This window comes from Salminus brasiliensis, chromosome 22 (assembly GCF_030463535.1).
Source record: "Salminus brasiliensis chromosome 22, fSalBra1.hap2, whole genome shotgun sequence".
In the NCBI taxonomy this organism is placed as follows: domain Eukaryota; kingdom Metazoa; phylum Chordata; class Actinopteri; order Characiformes; family Bryconidae; genus Salminus; species Salminus brasiliensis.
In genome coordinates, this window is record NC_132899.1 from 3,009,825 (window position 1) to 3,031,265 (window position 21,441).

The 21,441-nt window shown below is 42.3% G+C and overlaps 1 protein-coding gene across 2 annotated transcripts in view; it reads right to left on the minus strand.

The window, feature by feature from the left end:
- LOC140544314 (protein tweety homolog 2-like) overlaps positions 1-21,441 on the minus strand; it is a 77,105-nt gene that overhangs the window by 1,043 nt on the left and 54,621 nt on the right. For both annotated transcript variants that reach the window (XM_072667795.1, XM_072667796.1), the window contains exons 4-14: positions 17,074-17,294; positions 12,404-12,499; positions 11,902-11,974; positions 10,918-10,987; positions 9,288-9,343; positions 6,740-6,832; positions 6,307-6,399; positions 4,510-4,652; positions 4,219-4,407; positions 3,361-3,439; positions 1-166 (exon numbers count right to left, since the gene is read on the minus strand). The exon at positions 1-166 is cut by the window's left edge and continues 1,043 nt beyond it. In XM_072667795.1, coding sequence (XP_072523896.1) covers positions 86-166; positions 3,361-3,439; positions 4,219-4,407; positions 4,510-4,652; positions 6,307-6,399; positions 6,740-6,832; positions 9,288-9,343; positions 10,918-10,987; positions 11,902-11,974; positions 12,404-12,499; positions 17,074-17,294 — 1,194 coding nt within the window. In that variant the 3' untranslated portion in view covers positions 1-85. The remainder of the gene's footprint in view (positions 167-3,360; positions 3,440-4,218; positions 4,408-4,509; positions 4,653-6,306; positions 6,400-6,739; positions 6,833-9,287; positions 9,344-10,917; positions 10,988-11,901; positions 11,975-12,403; positions 12,500-17,073; positions 17,295-21,441) is intronic.

Consider the following 21,441-nt stretch of genomic DNA (forward strand, 5'->3'; position numbering starts at 1 on the left):
GCGATCCCTCCACGCTGGTCTGTAGATGATGATGATGATGATGATGATATTGACGACGATGATGATGAAGGTCAGGCGATGAAATCTAGGCTCGGAAATCCTCCCCGAAGTGCCTCATCTGGTCCTCGGTCATCGAAAGGTAGGTGGCTCTCATGCTTGGAGAGTACTGCAGACAAACACACACACACACACACACACACACACACACACACACACACACACACTTTTCAGTGTTTTGCAGGTCAGATGACAGTCACTGCTTCCTACCTCCAGGTCTACCTGTGCAGGTGTTTCTACACTGGTTAGATGTGAGCTGAATAAAGGTAATGATAAAGCAGGTAATTATCTGTTTGTGTGAGAAGTCATTAATTAATCAAATAAATAAATAAATAAATAAATAAATAAAAGGGCGACAGCATGCACCTACTTAAAGGAACGGTTCGGCAACAACGCTAACGTCGCTAACAAACACTGGAAGTGAATAGTCACCCAAATTGCATTAAATTAGGTTTTCAATAACGAGTGTATGGAGGCGGGGCTTAGTGAGGTGTGGGCAGGGTAGAACACAGCCAATTAGAGGCTTTTCTGTGTGGTTTCTGTAAATTGAACAATTTCGCTTTTTTATTTTTTTGATTATTATTTTGTTAATTGACCATCGACTTCATGATCAAAAAATAAAATGACAGTTAATATTAAGGGTCTCCCAAATGACGCAGCATCAGACGCCGCTGTATTGGTTTAATAGCCGGTTTATTAGAACAGTAGATGCATAAAATACCTAAAAATTAATACAAATAAATAATAAAATAAACAGATTTCATTTAAAAGATGAAAAACTTATAAGAGCAGCATCCTCCAATCAATGAACAGGATGTGTGAGCTTATTAACATGAAAGCCGTTTATATGAAGTGAAATACTGGCTACTGTAACAGTTCTCAGCTCGGGTTCTGTGTGTTCTCCAACCAGCTAAACTCAATATGTAAGATCTAGAACCTGATGGGGAACCATAAAAAACAAAAAACAAAAAAAAACACAGCCCTGGACTGGGCCAGTCTGCCGTTACTACAAGACTACAGGATCTGGAAGGTGGATTTACGACCCCAGGGTGGTAATGGGGCGGGACAGTGGACTGGGAGGGACATGCCAGCGGGACGACACACACCTGTCCTCCCACTATCCTACATGTGGTCAATCAGCAAAGTCAGGTTTAGTGTCCGAAGAGAGCTTGGAGCTACTAAGCTAATGTAGCTAACAAGTAATGGAGGCTTATATACACCAATTAGCATGGTGCTAACTGCAAGCCTAAATCAGTCATCTCTATTAGACTTGCTTATGTGGGTTCTGACACTGCATGACTCCCTGTTACCTAGAACACGAACTGAGCATGACCGTTAACTATACACTACGTGTCCAAAAGTTTGTGGACATCACTGTAATCAATGGTCATAACAGAGTTATGTTTTTTTTTTCTCCCCAGCTGCTGCAGTAACAGCTTCTACTCTTCTGCAAAGGCTTTAAACTAGATTCTGGAACTTTGCTGTGAGGATTTGATGGCATTCGGCCATGGGAGCATTAGTAAACATTAGTAAGGTCAGGTACTGACAATGGGTGATTAGTTATATATCACAAAAAATGCCACTCAAACTCATCCCAGAGTTATTGGCTGGAGCTCCAGCACTCCAGCAGAGAAGTCAGCTCCACAGCCCAGTGCTCCCAGTGCTCCCAGTGCTGCAGGGCTTTAAACCCCTCTATCATCCGGATGGCACTGGGCATGCTGACTGTAGAATCATGCATGGCTGCTCCAGAGCCTCCTGTTCAGCGCTTTTCTATGGTGGTCTGCAGGGAACGCCAGTGTCAGTCATGGGTGCACCATAAAGTAGTTGGACTCCCTCGATAAAAGGAGTGTCCGGATACTTTTGTACATAACAGGGCCTGTTTGCACCTGCCATTAAGGTGTAGTTTGTAAAATAGTGGAGAATCCACTAAAGAACTCCACTAATGCAGTTCTCTTTAGGGACTACTTTCTGTAGCTGCACTACACCCTGCAGCATGTATCCCTCCACCATTTTAATGATATGGTTCTAAAAGCAGGTTCTAGAGCTGAACTCTTCTCAGAACTCTGGTAGAACAGTGTCTCAGGCATCAGGCAGCGTCTTCACCACCATTAGGTGAAGAACTTTCTGTGAGGAGCTTTTATTAGAGCTTCAGACGTCTGCTTCCCTTCACCTCCACTGTAGAACTCCAGACTCCAGAAGCTCTGACTGGGGGAGCTTATCTAGAACCGAGCGTTTCACACCAAACCCACACTCTGAATGGATCTGTTTACTTACTAACTGCTTAATATCTCTATGATCATTAGTGAGGGATGCTCCTGCATGGCTCGTTAGCTACACCAGCAGGACTTTGCTGATGGACCAGAACCCATCTGGGGGACTGATTCTTCACTAAGGTATTCCTTGAAGGTTTTAAGGGTTAAAGAGAGAGAACCACACACTAAACTCGATGACTAATGGGGGTCCATGCTAGGAGTGACGAGGACCTGGGTTTACTTTTACACAGAGGGGCCGAAAATGCAGAAAAACAAAGGGATGAAGTGAGCAAAGCAGGAGAGGTACGACCTGAGACTACGACAGGTTAGACAGACAGAGGGGTGAGAGGGCGAGCGAGAGACAGAGAGTGAGAGAGAGAGACAGAGAGTGAGAGACAGGGAGTGAGAGAGAGACAGAGAGTGAGAGAAGCAACTTACGCAGTTTGTATATGGCTGAGAGTTTAGATCCGATAAAGAAAGAAGAAAAAAATAAAAACAAACAAACACAGAAACAAACAAACAAACAAACAAAGAAAAGCGTAAAAGACTATTCGCTGAAAAAAGAGGAGGTTAATGATCATCTGAAGGACAGTGGTTAGCCATGAACATCAGATACAAATACAGAGCCCATCTCCTCCACTGCCCCGACTCGTCTAATGGCCGTAAGGGTTCAAGAACCAATCACAGTGATTGTCTCCACAGTGGAGCTGAGCCAGCAGACCCACCCCCTCACCAGGACTCCTTCCATCCCTTGCAATGCTCCCGACACTAGGAGGAGGGTGAGGACAAGCCCATGCCTCCATACTCCACCAATACCCGTGGAGTCAGACACCGCCTCTTTTAAACCTGCAGCCAAACTGGTCTCTTGACCTCCAGTTCAGTGGCGTTATTACTTCTACAGTGTTTAAAAGGACAGGTGGCGTTTCCTGAGACTGGACCAGTGTTTGTCTTCCCTATAATCACACACACACACACACATATTCCCGAGTGTGTGTGTATGTGTGTGTGTGTGTGTGTGTGTGTGTGTTTGCTCATCTAGAAATTTACTCACAGAAGGAGGAGGAGATCCTCTGCCTATTAGAGGCACATTCTCGTACCGTGGATTTCCCCCAAACAGAGCCGTCTGATTCCTGAAAGGGGTTGGGAGAGAGAGAGAGAGAGAGAGAGAGAGAGAGAGAGAGAGAGAGAGAGAGCTTCTAATGAAATGCAGTAGAATTAAAGGCAGTGGGGAGTAAAGGCAGCGGGGGGTAAAGGCAGTAGAATTAAAGGCGGTGGGGAGTAAAGGCAGCGGGGGGTAAAGGCAGTAGAATTAAAGGCATCGGGGGGTAAAGGCAGCGGGGGGTAAAGGCAGTAGAATTAAAGGCGGTGGGGAGTAAAGGCAGTAGAATTAAAGGCAGTAGGGAGTAAAGTCAGTAGAATTAAAGGCAGTGGGTAGTAAAGGAAGTAGAATTAAAGGCAGTACAATTAAAGGCAGCGGGGGGGTAAAGGCAGCGGGGGGGTAAAGGCAGCGGGGGGCGGTAAAGGCAGTAGAATTAAAGGCAGCGGGGAGTAAAGGCAGCGGGGAGTAAAGGCAGTAGAATTAAAGACAGCGGGGAGTAAAGGCAGCGGGGAGTAAAGGCAGCGGGGAGTAAAGGCAGTAGAATTAAAGGCAGCGGGGAGTAAAGGCAGCAGAATTAAAGGCAGCGGGGAGTAAAGGCAGCGGGGAGTAAAGGCAGCAGAATTAAAGGCAGCGGGGAGTAAAGGCAGTAGAATTAAAGGCAGCGGGGAGTAAAGGCAGTAGAATTAAAGGCAGCGGGGAGTAAAGGGGGGGTTCACCAGCTGGTCTAAAAGGGACGGTTTACCAAAAACCTCAAATTTACCCAACTACCTCAAATGTGACTCTAAATGGAGGAGGGGGGGCGTGTCTTACATATATTCAGTGACGGGTGCGTTTGAAGTGGCTGGAGCGGCGGGAGGGTGCAGGCTGTTCTGGCTGCCCATGCTGCTGCTGTAGCTACAGAAACTGTGCAGATTCGCCTGCTGAGCATTCTGGGAACCCATCCTCCGGACACGCGGGTTGAAGGGGTCCTCCTCGTCTATATCGTCGTAGTCCCTCTCTCTACAGAGACAGAGGGGGGGTCTTCATTCGATGATAACGCAAATATACAAGTTTCTCTGAATGGATTTTGGTCTAGGTGTGTGTGTGTGTGTGTGTGTGTACCTGTTGGCTATCTGTCTCCAAGCCCGTGGAATTGCACACAGCATAGTACAGAAAGCACCAGCAGCCAGTAGGGAGAACAAGCACAGATAGAGCAGACCCTCAACTCCATCATAACACACCCCCATCAGAGCGTCCAGATAGTCCTGCACACGGAGCGTTACGGTCATACACACTTCAGAGATCTGACACTTCAAGAGTTTGAGAGCAGAACAATTCCCATACCTGATATTTTCTACTTTCTGACCTACTGCATCAAAACAATAACGCAGTAGGTCAGCTGTGGGTCAACAGATGATGAAACAGTAAGTAGTCAGTCAGTACTGAGACAGCAGACGAATGTGACACAGCAGTGATAATAAAATAGTAAGTCAGTAGTCCGTCAGTAGTGGTGATTCAGCAGACTAACGCAGGCCATAATGCAATAATTCAGTAGTCAGTCAGTATTGAGATGACCAGTAAATCAGTAGTCAGGTAGCAGACGTTACATAAAGTTACACAGCAGACATAATAGAGTAAGCCAGTATTCAGCAGTGAGCGCCAATCCATTGTCAGTAGTCAGTAGTGACAGACTATTTAATACAGTAAGGCAGTATTCAGTACTGACAACCAATACATTAAGTCAGTAATGACAGAAAATACTAGTCAACAGTCAGATAATAATACATTAAGGTAGTAGTCAGTACCGACACCTAATACATTAAGTCAGTAGTGACACCTAATGCATTGTCTGTAGTCAGTACCGACAGCTATTACATTAAATCAGTAGTGACACCTAATACATTGTCTGTAGTCAGTACCGACACCTAATACATTAAGTCAGTAGTGACACCTAATACATTGTCTGTAGACAGTAGTGACAACTACTACAGCTGATACACTGTCAGTAGTCAGTAGTGACATACAATATAGCAAGTCAGTAGTGACAGACTACTGTAATACAGTAAGGCAGTATTCAGTACTGACAACCAATACATTAAGTCAGTAATGACGGAAAATACTTGTAAACAGTCAGATAATACAGTAAGATAGTAGTCAGTACCGACAGCTAATACATTAAATCAGTAGTGACAGCCAATACATTGTCTGTAGTCAGTACTGACAGCTACTACAGCTGATACACTGTCAGTAGTCAGTAGTGACATACAATAGTCTGTCACTACTGACTTGCTATATTGTAATACAGTAAAGCAGAATTCAGTACTGACAAACAATAATATAGTAAGTCAGTATTAACAGTCAGTTATAATAGAAGAAGCCAGTTTTCAGTACTGACAAACAATAATACTTAAGGTCAGTAGTCAGTAGTGACAGAAAATACTAGTCAGTAGTCAGATAATAAAACAGTGAGCGAGTATTCAGCAGTGAAAGCCATTACACTGTCAGTAGTGACAGACAATATAGCAAGTCAGTAGTGACAGACTATTATTATACAGTAAGCCAGTATATTCAGTACTGACAAGCAATACATTAAGTCAGTAGTGACTGACAATAATATAGTAAATCAGAAGTGACCAACTATTATAATACATTAAGTTAGTAGTCAGTACTGATAAACAATAACTCATTAATTCAGTAGTCAATAGTGACAGAAGATAATACAGTAAGCCAGTATTCAGCAGTAACAGTCAATACATTAAGTCATTAGTAACAGACAGTAATACATTGTCAGTAGTGAGAGAGCAGACCTATACAGTGAGTCAGCAGTCAGTACTGACTCAGCAGATAATAAAACAGGCTGCCTGCAACTTAGAAATAGAAATTCTGATGGTGAACCCCCCTAAGGGCAGTGGTCAGTACCTTATTAAGTCCTCTGCAGTCCAGCAGAGCGGTCAGCTGGTGCAGGCTGCCCTCAGAGTTATTTAGCAGTTGCTGAATGCCCAACAGATCCCTCTATAAAACATACACATCAAACATACAGTTGATCAGGATTACAGTTTAAACCATGCACACACACACACACACACACACACACACACACACACTTTAATACAGAACTCTATTCTACATTTCTCTTGTATTTCTAGTTCTCCACTCATGTTTGTGTGGGTTTCTGAATATTTAGTAGAATTGTTAAGAAATGTGAACCTTTATCAGCCACATGCAAAAGTTTGTGCACCCACAGACAAACTCTACGTACAGTTGTTGTTGTAAGTGTAAATGAGTCATGTCCTCTACAGACACACACCACTGTGCATTTGAATACACACTGTACGCTTGTGTGTACACTCACCTCAGCTGTGGGAAACAGAGGCACAGCGAACTGCAGTAATCCTTGGACCTGGATCTGCATGGTGGTCAGGGATCGCTGGAAAACTGTCAGAGACTGCAAAACAAACTGATCCAGGGTCAGATTACACTCTTAACACTAATAAATACAAATAAACACTAATTAAAAACTGCAAAACAAACTGATCCAGGGTCAGATTACACTCCTAACACTAATAAATACAAATAAACATTAATAAAACAAACTGATCCAGGGTCAGATTCCACTCAAATACTAATAGAAACAAACTGATCCAGGGTCAGATTCCACTATAAAGTCAAATAAATACAAAACAATTTGAATGAAAACTGCAAAACAAACTGATTCAGGGTCAGATTCCACTCCAAACACTAATAAATACAAATAAACACTAATAAAACAACTGATTCAGGGTCAGATTCCACTCTAAACACTAATAAATACAAATAAACACTAATAAAACAACTGATTCAGGGTCAGATTCCACTCCAAACACTAATAAATACAAATAAACACTAATAAAACAACTGATTCAGGGTCAGATTCCACTCCAAACACTAATAAATACAAATAAACACTAATAAAACAACTGATTCAGGGTCAGATTCCACTCTAAACACTAATAAATACAAATAAACACTAATAAAACAACTGATCCAGGGTCAGCTTCCACTCCAAACACTAATAAAAACAAATAAACACTAATAAAACAACTGATTCAGGGTCAGATTCCACTCCACCATCAAACAAAATGACCAAAAACCAATGAACTACTGATACACATCCACTAGGGATCGCTGGACAATTGTCAGAGACTGAAAAAACAAACTGATCCAGGGTCAGATTCCACTCCAACGTTAAATAAATACTAATAAACACTAATAAAACAACTGATCCAGGGTCAGATTCCACTCCAACGTTAAATAAATACTAATAAAAACCATCTGATTCAGGGTCAGATTCCGAAGTGATTTTGGAAATGATAACCGATCAGAATAACTGTCAAATCAGCTGCCCCCCACACTCACACTGCCAGATTGTCAAATCAGCTGCCCCCCACACTCACACTGCCAGACACTCACACTGCCCACACTGACCTGAGCTCCCCCACACATTACGAAACACCACAAATCCGTCCTGCAGGACAATTAGTGAAAACCTGGAGATAAGAGTCTGGCCTACACTGCATTACACTGTCTCACCAGCAGAGGGAGCACTTCGACCACAAACCAATCAGGGTCTAGTTTCCCCAAAAGCTCTGTAGCATTAAAGCATTGAGACCTTCAGAACGGAGAGAGAGAGTGTTTAATGTGATGCTCCCTCGACCACTTACTGATGATCTTTCTGCTAAGAGGCTTTTTGGAGTGCTGGTGTAGGTCAGTGATGATTTAACCTGCTGAATTAACGTCACTCCTGCCCTCCCTCTCCCGGGTTTAACCTGCATAGTTAACCCATCTGGCAGTAAAAACATACACTCACACACACAACTAAATAGGGGCAGTAAGCACATACACAGAGAGCCAGAGCCATCTCAGCACCTGGGGAACAGTTAGTGTCTTAAGCAAGGCACCTCAGCTGAGAACGTTGAGGGTGTGCGATGTTCTTCACCTCACCCTCCAATTTCAGGCGTCCCAATACTTTTGTCCATATGGAGTATCTGACAGTTTTGGGCTGATCGGCTTTCAGTCTGAGGAAGAGGAACATGTGGGGCCTCTTGCAGGCAGACCAGTCTGATGCTGACCTCTATCTCAGCCACAAACGCTGCGGGTAAGCCCTGTACTTCACCCCACCCTCCACTTTCAGGTGGTCCGATGATTCGAACCAGCCACCTTCTGGCCACTAATTTCGCCTCTCTAACTTTTAGGCCACGGCTGATGCTCTCAGCACCTATGCTCTCTTTTTAACACCCCTGATTTCAGAAGAATGAATGCCATGAATGAGCAGGTGTCCCAATACTTTTGTCCACACTGTGTATCTGAGAGACTGATCGACTTGCGGTCTGAGGAAGAGGGGAAACTAGGGGAATTCCCATCTATGGCTTTAAACAGCAGTAACTGGTTGTAATCAGAAGACCCGGACTATAAAGAGGAAGATCTGACAACCCCAATTAACCACCAACAGGCAGATTTAATTACTCTGCTTTGATCTGACATTAGATCAGACCACTCCCAATCAAAGGGCGAGAAACAAACGAAGCTGAAGAACAAAGCAGCTTTACACACATACGATCTCACCACACACATATACACACACACACACATATATATATATATATACACACACACACACACACACACACACACACACACACACACACACACACACACACACACAGAACACTGATATGCAGTGGAGGGTTATGAATGTGTGTGTGTTAGGCCTGTTTGCTGAAGTGTAAAGAGGCTTTATTGATCCTGAGTGTACGATCTCACCACACACACATATATACACACACACACACACACACACACACACACACACACACAATCAGAAAGAGAGAGAGAGAGACTGGTAGAGAGACATATACTGGTACCTGTTGGAAGGGGTTGGGGAGCGTCTGGCTGCAGTATAGATAATAATGAACGATTTCTGTGGAGAGAATCAGACACACAGTCAGATCAGGGTGTTTATCCGAGATCAGGAGACACGGGACGACAGGACAGGGGTGTGAGATCTGTAACTGCTAATCTATAACTGTGCTAATAATACATTTACGTTCACGACCTACAGAGGTGGGCCAGCGCAGTGTTTGGAGTCCTGCCCAAGGACACTTATTGGTGTAGCGCAGCCTGTTCAACCTGACCGGGAATCGAACACCAGTCTCCTACATGGCAGAGTAGCTCATTGGTAGTGGTGTTATCCACCGCGCTACATCAATTCACCAGTAATACTAGAGTTAGCTACCTAATTAACTAACTAGCTAATTAATTAACTAAGAAGATTCAGCACACACAGATGGTTCGGAATTCCGGAAAAAAAAACTATTGCAGTTACTACACATCAGAATTTTTTTATTTACACATCGTACATTTTTGAATTACACATTGTAAATTTTTTTAATTACACATTGTACACATAGTACACATTATTGTCCCATTTGTCTAAAGACATAAAAAACCCACATTTGTGTAATTTAACACTGGAATTTGTTTAATTACATTTTGCACGGAGTTCCACAACTGCTATACTTATGTAATTTGACATATATATATATATATAAAATGAATTCCGAAATAATTACATATCAGAATTTCTCTTGGTAACGTCAGCGTCAACCAAGCGTTCGCAAAAGTAACACTCAGGGCTTTTTGTTAGATGGATCAGAATACAGGAAAAAGACCCATTACTAGGGCTGGCCGATACAGTGAAAATACTATATCACGATATGTAAATACTTTTTTCGTGATACACAATATTTATCACGATACTGTAATCACAGATTAAATACATCATATAATCTACAGATCAGATCCTCTCTGTACTGAATACAGTGATTTATACTCAACATCTGCTGCTCTTCATCTAATGAACCCTTCAGTCTGATCACACTGTTAGTAATGAACCCTGCAGCTGATCAGTGTTTATTAAGCAGTAATAACAGTCTCCTCCGCATGATCAGAAAAGCTTATCGTTATTACCAAAACAAAATGTATCACGATGCAATAAAATATCGTCATATTGCCCAGATCTACGTATTACACACTTACAGAGTTACACTTGTGAAGTTACATACTGCAGCTTTATTACTGCTACAACTAATTACAAGTAATTACTTGGAAATTCCACAGTTTGTCTAATTACATATCAAAAGTAAAACTTGTTATATTTGCATAATTAAACATTGGAATTCTGCAAAGTGTAACATCTGTGTTATTATATTGTTATAATATATTGTTATTATATTATAACTGCTATACTTCTGTAATTACATACAGTATTTATATATATATATATATTTGTCTGATTACAGAATTATCAGAATTCCACAGCTTGTTACATTTGTGTTATTAGAAATTGGAATTCCACAGTTTACCTTCGTACACAATCTGAATATCACAACTTATAACAACTTATAACTCAAATATTTCTTAGTGTTGCGCGCGCATGTGGGTGTGTGTGTGTGTGTGTGTGCGGGGGTGTGTGTGCGTGTGTGTGTGCGAGACCTGAGCTGATGACGTCTTTGGTCTGGTTCATGATGAACTTGTCTGGAGACACACAGAAATCACTGGTACCCTGTAGAAAAAAAAAGGCACACACACACACACACACAAACACACACACACATTAAATAGTGGCAAATTTGAGCAAACAGTTTGTTTTGGAACAACAGTGTATTGCTTCAGATTCTCAGTCCGACCAGAATCCCTGAATCCCTACGTTTTTAATTATTAATAAAGTTTTATTTAAATTGTATTAATTTTATTCTGAAAGTTGGTCTTTTTAACGACTCACAGGTGGAGGCAGACTGTAATCCAGCTGTATGCATGTCACAAAACATATTTACACACTTGCATTAATTTACATATATAGGTAGGAACACACACACACACACACACACCCCCACACACACACCAACCAGTGCTGGGGAAAAACATGAACTTCCCAAACCACATTTACATATATGTAAATTTCTCCACAGCTGAATGCACAAGCACCGCTGATTTCCCCCGAGTTCACCCTGATCTCTCACTGCAGATATAGCCTAATTCCACACTCTGACCAGCACTGCCCAGGCCACACACACACACAATAAATTTTTTTGTGTTCCTAATAAAGTGGCCAGAGAGTGGAAGCACAAGGCAGGTGTTTCCAATAAAGTGGCCAGTGAGCGGAAGCACAAGGCAGGTGTTTCCAATAAAGTGGCCAGTGAGTGGAAGCACAAGGCAGGTGTTTCCAATAAAGTGGCCAGTGAGCAGAAGCACAAGGCAGGTGTTTCCAATAAAGTGGCCAGTGAGCGGAAGCACAAGGCAGGTGTTTCCAATAAAGTGGCCAGTGAGCGGAAGCACAGGGCAGGTGTTTCCAATAAAGTGGCCAGTGAGCGGAAGCACAAGGCAGGTGTTTCCAATAAAGTGGCCAGTGAGTGGAAGCACAAGGCAGGTGTTTCCAATAAAGTGGCCAGTGAGTGTGTAAACAGTTTTGGAACTCACCACAGCTGTTGCTATATCAGCTCCCAGAGACGCCCAGCTCAGGATCAGAGTCAGAACACCAAACACCATCATCCTGCAACACACACACACACACACACACACACACACACACACACACACACTGTGTTACACAGGTTCAGTTTCAGGTGTGTATGTTCATTAGTTTCTGAGATACACAGGCTTTGAAGAACGAGCCAATGAGAGAACCACTCTTCACCGTTTGCACCACAGAATAAGTCTCTACAGCTTGGAATGTAATGAAGATTTATAGAGGCTTTTTTTTTACAGCAAACACCACAAAGCAGCTTTACAGAGATCTTTTTTTTTAGCAGCTAGTGGCAACAGTGGCGAGGAAAAACCCCTTCGGCTCAAGAGGTAGAAACTCTGACTCCTCAGGTCGACACCGGATCATAATTAAAAGCAAAACTGGGGCAGTGGTGCTCAGCAGCTGGAGCTCTGGGCTATTGATGACAGGGTTGTAGGTTCAATACCCGGGACTTACGTGGTGAGGAGCCAGCGGGACTGCTTGGCCAGTCCGAGACAAGCTGCCAGACAGATGACCAGATCCAGGATCAGGATCAGCAGATACGTCAACCACCTATAGAACAGGAACACAATATTTTAACATAGGTATTGTGATATACACAGAGGAGGCGGAGCTACAGTCTCTCATTAGGGCGAATAATAATTAATAACGCTCTAAATGTAGGTATTGTGATATACACTGAGGAGGCGGAGCTACAGTCTCTCATTAGGGCGAATAATAATTAATAACGCTCTAAATGTAGGTATTGTGATATACACTGAGGAGGAGGAGCTACAGTCTCTCATTAGGGCGAATAATAATTAATAACGCTCTAAATGTAGGTATTGTGATATACACTGAGGAGGCGGAGCTACAGTCTCTCATTAGGGCGAATATTAATAACTCTCTAAATGTAGGTATTGTGATATGCACTGAGGAGGAGGAGCTACAGTCTCATTAATGTGCATATTGATAACGCTCTAAATGTAGGTATTGTGATATACACTGAGGAGGCGGAGCTACAGTCTCATTAGGGTGAATAATAATTAATAACGCTCTAAATGTAGGTATTGTGATATACACTGAGGAGGCGGAGCTACAGTCTCTCATTAGGGTGAATAATTAATAATGCTCTAAATGTAGGTATTGTGATATACACTGAGGAGGAGGCGGAGCTACAGTCTCTCATTAGGGTGAATAATAATTAATAACGCTCTAAATGTAGGTATTGTGATATACACTGAGGAGGAGGCGGAGCTACAGTCTCATTAGGGTGAATAATAATTAATAACACTCTAAATGTAGGTATTGTGATATACACTGAGGGGGAGGAGCTACAGTCTCATTAGGGTGAATATTAATAACGCTCTAAATGTAGGTATTGTGACATACACTGAGGAGGCGGAGCTACAGTCTCTCATTAGGGTGAATAATAATTAATAACGCTCTAAATGTAGGTATTGTGATATACACTGAGGAGGAGGAGCTACAGTCTCTCATTAGGGTGAATAATAATTAATAATGCTCTAAATGTAGGTATTGTGATATACACTGAGGAGGAGGAGCTACAGTCTCTCATTAGGGCGAATAATAATTAATAACGCTCTAAATGTAGGTATTGTGATATACACCGAGGAGGCGGAGCTACAGTCTCTCATTAGGGTGAATATTAATAACGCTCTAAATGTAGGTATTGTGATATACACTGAGGAGGCGGAGCTACAGTCTCTCATTAGGGTGAATAATAATTAATAACGCTCTAAATGTAGGTATTGTGATATACACTGAGGAGGAGGAGCTACAGTCTCTCATTAGGGTGAATAATAATTAATAACGCTCTAAATGTAGGTATTGTGATATACACTGAGGAGGCGGAGCTACAGTCTCTCATTAGGGTGAATATTAATAACGCTCTAAATGTAGGTATTGTGATATACACTGAGGAGGCGGAGCTACAGTCTCTCATTAGGGTGAATATTAATAACTCTCTAAATGTAGGTATTGTGATATGCACTGAGGAGGAGGAGCTACAGTCTCATTAATGTGCATATTAATGACGCTCTAAATGTAGGTATTGTGATATACACTGAGGAGGCGGAGCTACAGTCTCTCATTAGGGTGAATATTAATAACGCTCTAAATGTAGGTATTGTGATATGCACTGAGGAGGAGGAGCTACAGTCTCATTAATGTGCATATTAATAACGCTCTAAATGTAGGGATTGTGATATACACTGAGGAGGCGGAGCTACAGTCTCTTATTAGGGTAATACGAAAGATAATTTACTACATTAAATGCTTCTTTTAGAGAGTGTAAAGCAAGTGTGTGTGAGAGATTGATGTGCATAAAGTGAAGAGTGTGTGTGTGTGTGTGTGTGTGTGTGTGTAGTCTCTGGCATGTGTGTATTTGTGGAGCTGCGGTCACTCTCCTTAGACAGGATGATTAATATTAGATGAGTCAGATCTATAGGCTTTAATATTTCATACTCTGAAAGCTGGGCCGGGGGATTTACTCAGCAGCACTGCTCTCAATAGAGCTCACACACTCACTCACACACACACACACACACACACACACACACACACACACACACACACACACACACACACACACACACACACACACACACACACACATTCCTCTGCCTATGATCTTACTAAAGAGGATCTTTTCAGAGTCTGATAGAACCTGATAATGTGACTAAAGGCAGGAAGAAAGATTGTCTGACTCTAAACACACATCAGCACACACACACACACACACACACACACACACACACACACACACACACACACGCCACTGAGGCGAGCGGTAAAAGCGTCTTAATGGCTGTGTTGCAGCAACAGCCCTATTACTCTAACATCAACTACAGGGTTTCTCCACAGCGCTCTAATGAGAATTAATGTAGAGTAATGGCTTTAAATCAGTCTACAGAGGTGATCACACACACTGCCCACAGCCTCCCAGGTCCAGATCAATGAAAGTGACCATACCCATCTCTCCTAATCGACACACAGAAAGCATGCAGATAGACTGAATGTAAGGAAAGAAATCACTAGTAGTTGTAGTAGAATTAGCAGCACCAGTATTACTGCATTAGTGTTAGTGCTACTGCAGCAGTATCAGTGGTAGTAATACTATAGTAATTTAATATTACAGCAGTATCAGTGGTAGTAATACTATAGTAATTTAATATTACAGCAGTATCAGTGATAGTAATACTATAGTAATTTAATATTACAGCAGTATCAGTGGTAGTAATACTATAGTAATTCTATAATATTACAGCAGTATCAGTGGTAGTAATACTATAGTAATTCTATAATATTACAGCAGTATCAGTGGTAGTAATACTATAGTAATTTAATATTACAGCAGTATCAGTGGTAGTAATACTATAGTAATTCTATAATATTACAGCAGTATCAGTGGTAGTAAAATCATAGTAGCTGTAGTATTACAGCAGTGTGAGTTGTAGTACTGAAACAGTATTATTGGCAGTATTAATATAGTGGATGTAGTATTACAGCAGTACGAGTATTAACACTGTTATTGTGTCAGTATTAGTGGTAATAAAACCAAAGTAGGTATAGTATTACAGCTGCGTTAGTGCTAGCACCTTATAGGCAGCATTAGAACAGTATAACTGGTAGTATTATCATAGTGCTAGTAGTAGTATAGCAGTATCACTGGTTGGAGTAGTTCTATTACGGCAGTGCTTGTGGTAGTAATATTATTGTGTGCCTGTATCTCTGTGTACCGTGTATAGAGCATCCTTGCTTCCTCATTAAAAGACATTGTCTATTCAGGGTGAGCTAAGCCTTCTTTGTAAACCACGCCGTATCATTTGCAAAACAAATGAAACGATACGTAGGTGCTGAAGTGTGCTGGGAGTATGAATCAGCCCAATTGAACCATGCCTCTAGACTCTGGGGAGCTTCTTTTGAGCCCATCCTTTACCTGAAGAGCACCAGCTACCTCATTCAAGAGCAGACAGATAACTGCTACCTAACCATGTCATTAAAACCAATTCATTATATAAGGTTTCAGAGCTGCTATTAACGAGGCCATGTAATGCTGTAAAAGCAAGCACCATTACATCTCACATTATTGATCTGCCAGTGGCACTGATACTGCTGATCACTTTCTCAGCAGTGCACTGAGATGCATTTTTGGAGGCAGGAGAATAGCATATATATATATATATATATATATATATATATATATATATATATATATACAAACCAAACCATAAAATGTACCAAAATATTTGTGCATGAATCACTTTGCACATTTCATTTCTTCCAGCATGTTAAATTCAGGAAATAAACAGTAACAGTGTACTAAAATGTCTTTCTCCTTAGAATGTGACAAATTTACGCTTGCAAAAGCTATACGTGGTGCTTCAACAAGGGTGTCTAAACTTTTGCACATGACTTTACATTGTTCGAAAAGACCTCAACATAAATTCTACACAGTAACGTGCAGAGATTAACACAGCTGATATGAAAATTCTTCGAAAAATGCTTAAGGGTATTCCTCAGGGTTCAATTCTTGGTAACATGTTTATGTCGTTATTTCAACACTGTTCACGACATTCTTTCCCGACATGATTAACACTTCAGATCCTTCATAATTTTAGCTTATTTTTATTTAGTTCTTTTTTGCATAGAGAATACATGGTACACTGTAAGCTATAGACCAGTGTTTCTCAACCCTGGCCCTGGAGGCATCCCGTCCTGCTAATTATTGCTTTCTCTTCTCCCAACACACCTGATTCAACTAATCAGTGAATCAACTAATCAGTGGGTTAACGAGCTCTTTTAGAGTTGCAGGAGGTGTGTTCCACCACTAAATCAGTCATCAGGACCAGGATTGAGAAACACTGCTAAGACTAAGACTAATGAATGTAATGCAGAGCCTAAAGGAAACCTTAAGCTGCAAATCGTTAGCTAATAATGTTCGGATTTGCATGGTATTGTGGGACCTGTAGTGAATTTAGGGGTATAACTAAGGTCCCTGTAGTTTTGTTTGCCCCCGCTTGTTCAGTTCCCTGTTCTTGCAGTGAAACGACTGAAAACAAACAAGTGTTTCTGATATTCTGGCCTTTCCCCTAGACATCCCTAGGTAGTTTGAGCCCGTTTACCTGTAATACTCCACGAAGGCAGTGTGGTCAGCGATGGCAGACAGGTCTACTTTGGCCTGCTCCCAGTCCGGCAGCCCCAGCAGCTGTTTAATGATATTGTCCGACATCTGCTGCATAAACTGCAGGGTCTGCACGAAGTCCCCTCGCGTGGCGAAGATCTCGTCCAGTCGTGACAGGTGATCCTTCAGCCCACTCTGCATTCCACCCATAGTGCCAGTCACCTGAAAAAGAGCACATTTGAATAGCATTAATTTACGTACTCGGTTATTAATCCTCATGTAGACGTATTTTTTTGGTAACAGTTTGATTTAGCATAGCTCGTGAAGTCCCACTGGGTTCTATTTTAGGGCCTACAAAATAATAATGGCCACTGCGCTACTGTGCAGATATCCAACGACAACCCTTCTCCACTCGTTGCGTAAGCTGATTGGCTCATTTTGCTGAAGGGTGGGGCTTTATTTGTTAACAGACGCCGCGTTGAGCATTGCGAGAACTCCCATTCATAGTTCAGCCAGTGGCCGCTCTCCTCAATGTCTCTGGCTGAACTGGATACTTGGACAGTTCTACGGCTCTATCAGTGAGCCTGATAGAGCCTGGACTGTGTACCAGGCACAACAGGTACCTCAACCAACCTCCAATTAGTCGGTGCTGGTATTTTGGAGTTGTTTAATAGGGTTGAACGGTAATAACTGATCAGTTGTGGAACTACTTTTTGTCTGAAGGATCTGACCATATTGAAGCATCTTGCCGTTTTTAGTTTTGTCCATGGTTTGAACCCTGTAGCTGCTTCTGTCCACTGAATAGTGAATAGATTTGGATGAATGGACCAATAGAAATGCTCCAAATGATTTTGAACGGATTCTAATTTTACATTTACTTGAATTCAAAATTAACAACTTTTTTTTTTTTTAACCTTTTTAAGTCCATTTTGGAGGTACATTCTTCATTGGACAGCGCCGATCTTCAGGATGAAATTCAGGGCTTCTTTGATTTATCGTTAATTTACTTTTTTCTCATATCTGCGACCAAATCACAGCCACGATGTTTCTCGCAATACCGTATTCTCTCTCACGTCCTATTGCTTAAATCAACATCGGCCTACGATTCCCACAGCGATGCATTTCTTATAAAATGTCAATCAAATTTGGCTCACGACCCAAAAGTCCTGGGAAAACAAGATTCGACGAGAAATCAAGCTTTTTGTTTAATAGTTATGAAAACACACTGAATAGCGAACACTACAGGCAAGGTAAATACATCACTGCATGGCTGAGCGGTGGGCCTCCCGCCCCCTGGTTACGAGAGGATTACCGATCTGGAGCACAAAGGTTCTTATTCAGCAGACAGATCTGAACGGCCCAAATGCCAACAGGCCTAATGACAGAGCGCTAAATGTGGAAAGGGTGTGTGAGCGTATTTTGGCTGTGTGGTAAAAATGCGACGGGCTGTTTTCTGTGAGAACTCGGATGTGTTCCAGTGCGCCGGAGGTTTATTTAGAAGGCGGTTCTGCAAGACTAAGGAGGTTGGTCTTTCTAAATTAGATGCTCAGTTATGACTTCTTCCTCTGGGGCCAAAAGAATTCAGCGTTTTACCTCTGATTCTCAGTTCCGTCAACAATACAAATATTATTTGAGCTTAAAAAACACTAGTAAATTCGACCCTTCCTCTCTAGAGAGTCGCCCAGTCGTTCAGTCTCTCCTGACTCTGACCTACAAAGCCAAGACTGGACCAGCCAGCTCCTCCGTACTTGATGGCGATGGTCAAAATCCGATCTGCACCAAGAGCCCTTCCAGCTTCAAATACGGTTCGGCTCGACCCGCCATCCTTTAAGATCCACGGAAGACGAGCGTCCAGACTTTTTACTGTCCTGCACCGAAGTGGTGGAACGAGCTTCCCCTGGGTGTCCGAACAGCAGAGTTCAACACTCACTGTCCTCAAACCCAGACTGAAGACCCTCCTCTTCTGAGAGTACTCAGGCGAAGAGAAGAGTACTATGGGCTCCATATTGACTTGTGTTTAGTAGAGTCTAAGATTAGAGGAGCTTTGAATTATTCAAACTAGTCTATTTAAACTAGCTGAGGTTTTTCTTGGGTAAATAGCAAAGCACTTTTGTAAGTCGCTCTGGAGAAGAGCGTCCGCTAAATGCCTTAAATGTAAATGTAGTAAATGAGCTGCAGCTGTTCACTGTTTAGTCTTATCTATAGATCACGACGTCCCCAGACCGGGACTCTTTCAACAGTGGAGCGCCGAGCCCTGCTGGGATTTGAACATATGATAAGGGTTGTAAGAAAATATTAATATATCGTATCAAATTAACGCTAAATTATATATTTGCTTAATCTTATCCAGAGCGACTTACGAGGTTACTCATATTGGTGGGAGTCTTGGCGTGCCAAGGACTTAGAACGATCATCCAGACTGATAACCGAACCCCAAGCTCCTTACATGGCGTGGTAGCTCACTGGCAGGTAGAGATGTTATTTGTTGGGCCACATCAACCAATACTGTAACACCAACTGTAACACAGTCATATCAGAACATTATGACCACCATTGGATTGAAATGAGCTCGGCCCAACCGGGTATCCCAGTAAACACACGTCGTGGTCTACTTTCTTACACTGTTGTCCAAAGGTTGCACTGCTTACGGTCTGTCGACGCAGTCACAACTTCATCATTAGGGACAATTGCCTTTAGGTCATAAGACTACGGTTTCGACAACTTTCCAAAATTTTGATCATGTTCCAGTATCCATAAAGTGGTAGAATCTCAGGAAACGCCAAATTTGTGGGACTTCTCGTACACTCAGTGCCTCCCAATCACATTAAAATGGTGCCCCATGGGCCAGTAATGCCAGAGGGGAACGAGGACTTAGGTGAGGGGTACAGAGCAATTGACACCCCACTATTAGGCAGGTGGTCATAATATTTTGATATGGTGTAACACTACTTTTGCGATACTGTGTGGACTCTTAAAACACTCAATTAATTCGTACTTGTGTGTCTTCAGATCTCACAGTTCTGAATGGATGAAAAGTAAACTTTTCTTTTACTCAGAGTTTAAGCATATTTTTTAACAATATGGCAATTTCCTTAAAATTGGATTTAAAATAATAATAAATAATACAAATATATATGTGTGTAACCCTATAAATCGTAACCGTGTACTGTCCCACGTACTGCATAGCTGTATATTGTATATTCACAAACCTACTCAATCTCCTCACACCTGATGATCAGCAGTTAGACCGTAGGGCCGGTCTAGAGCTATGAGAAGACGCTACATAAAAGCACAGTTCTGAGTGAACTTGCATTCCCCTTCTATCTTGGCCAGAACAGAAGTGTACATGGCTTCACAGCTCTCGAGTGGAGTGGCTGTCTAACTGTCTGCTTGTTAAGAGAGACGAAACCTTGAACACCACAGTCCTTCATGGTTAGAAGGCTGAGACTAGGAAGAACTCCCTATTGATTGGGGGGGGGGGGGTTCTAACCTGCAGATCGCCCACTTAGGAGAAGCGCTGAACAGTAGTCGATATGTTCAAGCTAATGGGAATGAATGAGTCCCCAAAGATGCCCAAAAAAAGAGCTCATAAAAGAGACGGTCTTCGGTCTGGGTTCGAAGACAGTGAGCGACTCTTGGTTCTACCATCTTGACTTCGGGACAGAGAAACCTCTAGATGCTTGTCCTCCATTCATCTTGTGGGATGGTGGGTCAAGCTGAGCCATGCTTAAATCTTAAAGGGCTCTTGGTCTAGATTAGATTTTGACCATCGCCATCAGGTAACTGGAGGGGAGGGTCTGGTTTTGGCTATGCAGGCTAGCTTTAGGGTTTTTTTAATCTGATTGGTGGCTAAAGGATACCAGTGAAGAGAATTCAGGTCTGGAAAAAAACTCATGACAGCCCTTTTTGTGTCGTATATTTGGTGAAAGGCTGGTTAAACATCAGTGAAAGATAACTTTACTCAGGAACTGAAGATCTGAGCGTCTTTGTCTTTGATTAAAACGTCATTCGAATTGAAAATCAAAGAGGATATCTAGACGAGCGTTTTAAAAGACTGTACCCTTATCTTTAATTAATACCCTTTGTCTCTCCCTGTCCCTCTTCCCTTCCTAATAGATTCAATAGTTCTTTCCTGGTGCCCAAAATTCTCCCTCTTCCACCCAAGAGGACAACTCCACTGCAGCCCTCCCGTTCCTCAGCAGAGGAACAACTCCCTCAGGCATGCAGCTATCACCATCCTCCAACCACCCATCACCATCCTCCCACCAACCAACCACCCATCACCATTCTCCAACCAACCACCCAACCACCCATCACCATTCTCCAACCAACTACCGATCACCATTCTCCAACCAACCACCCAACCATC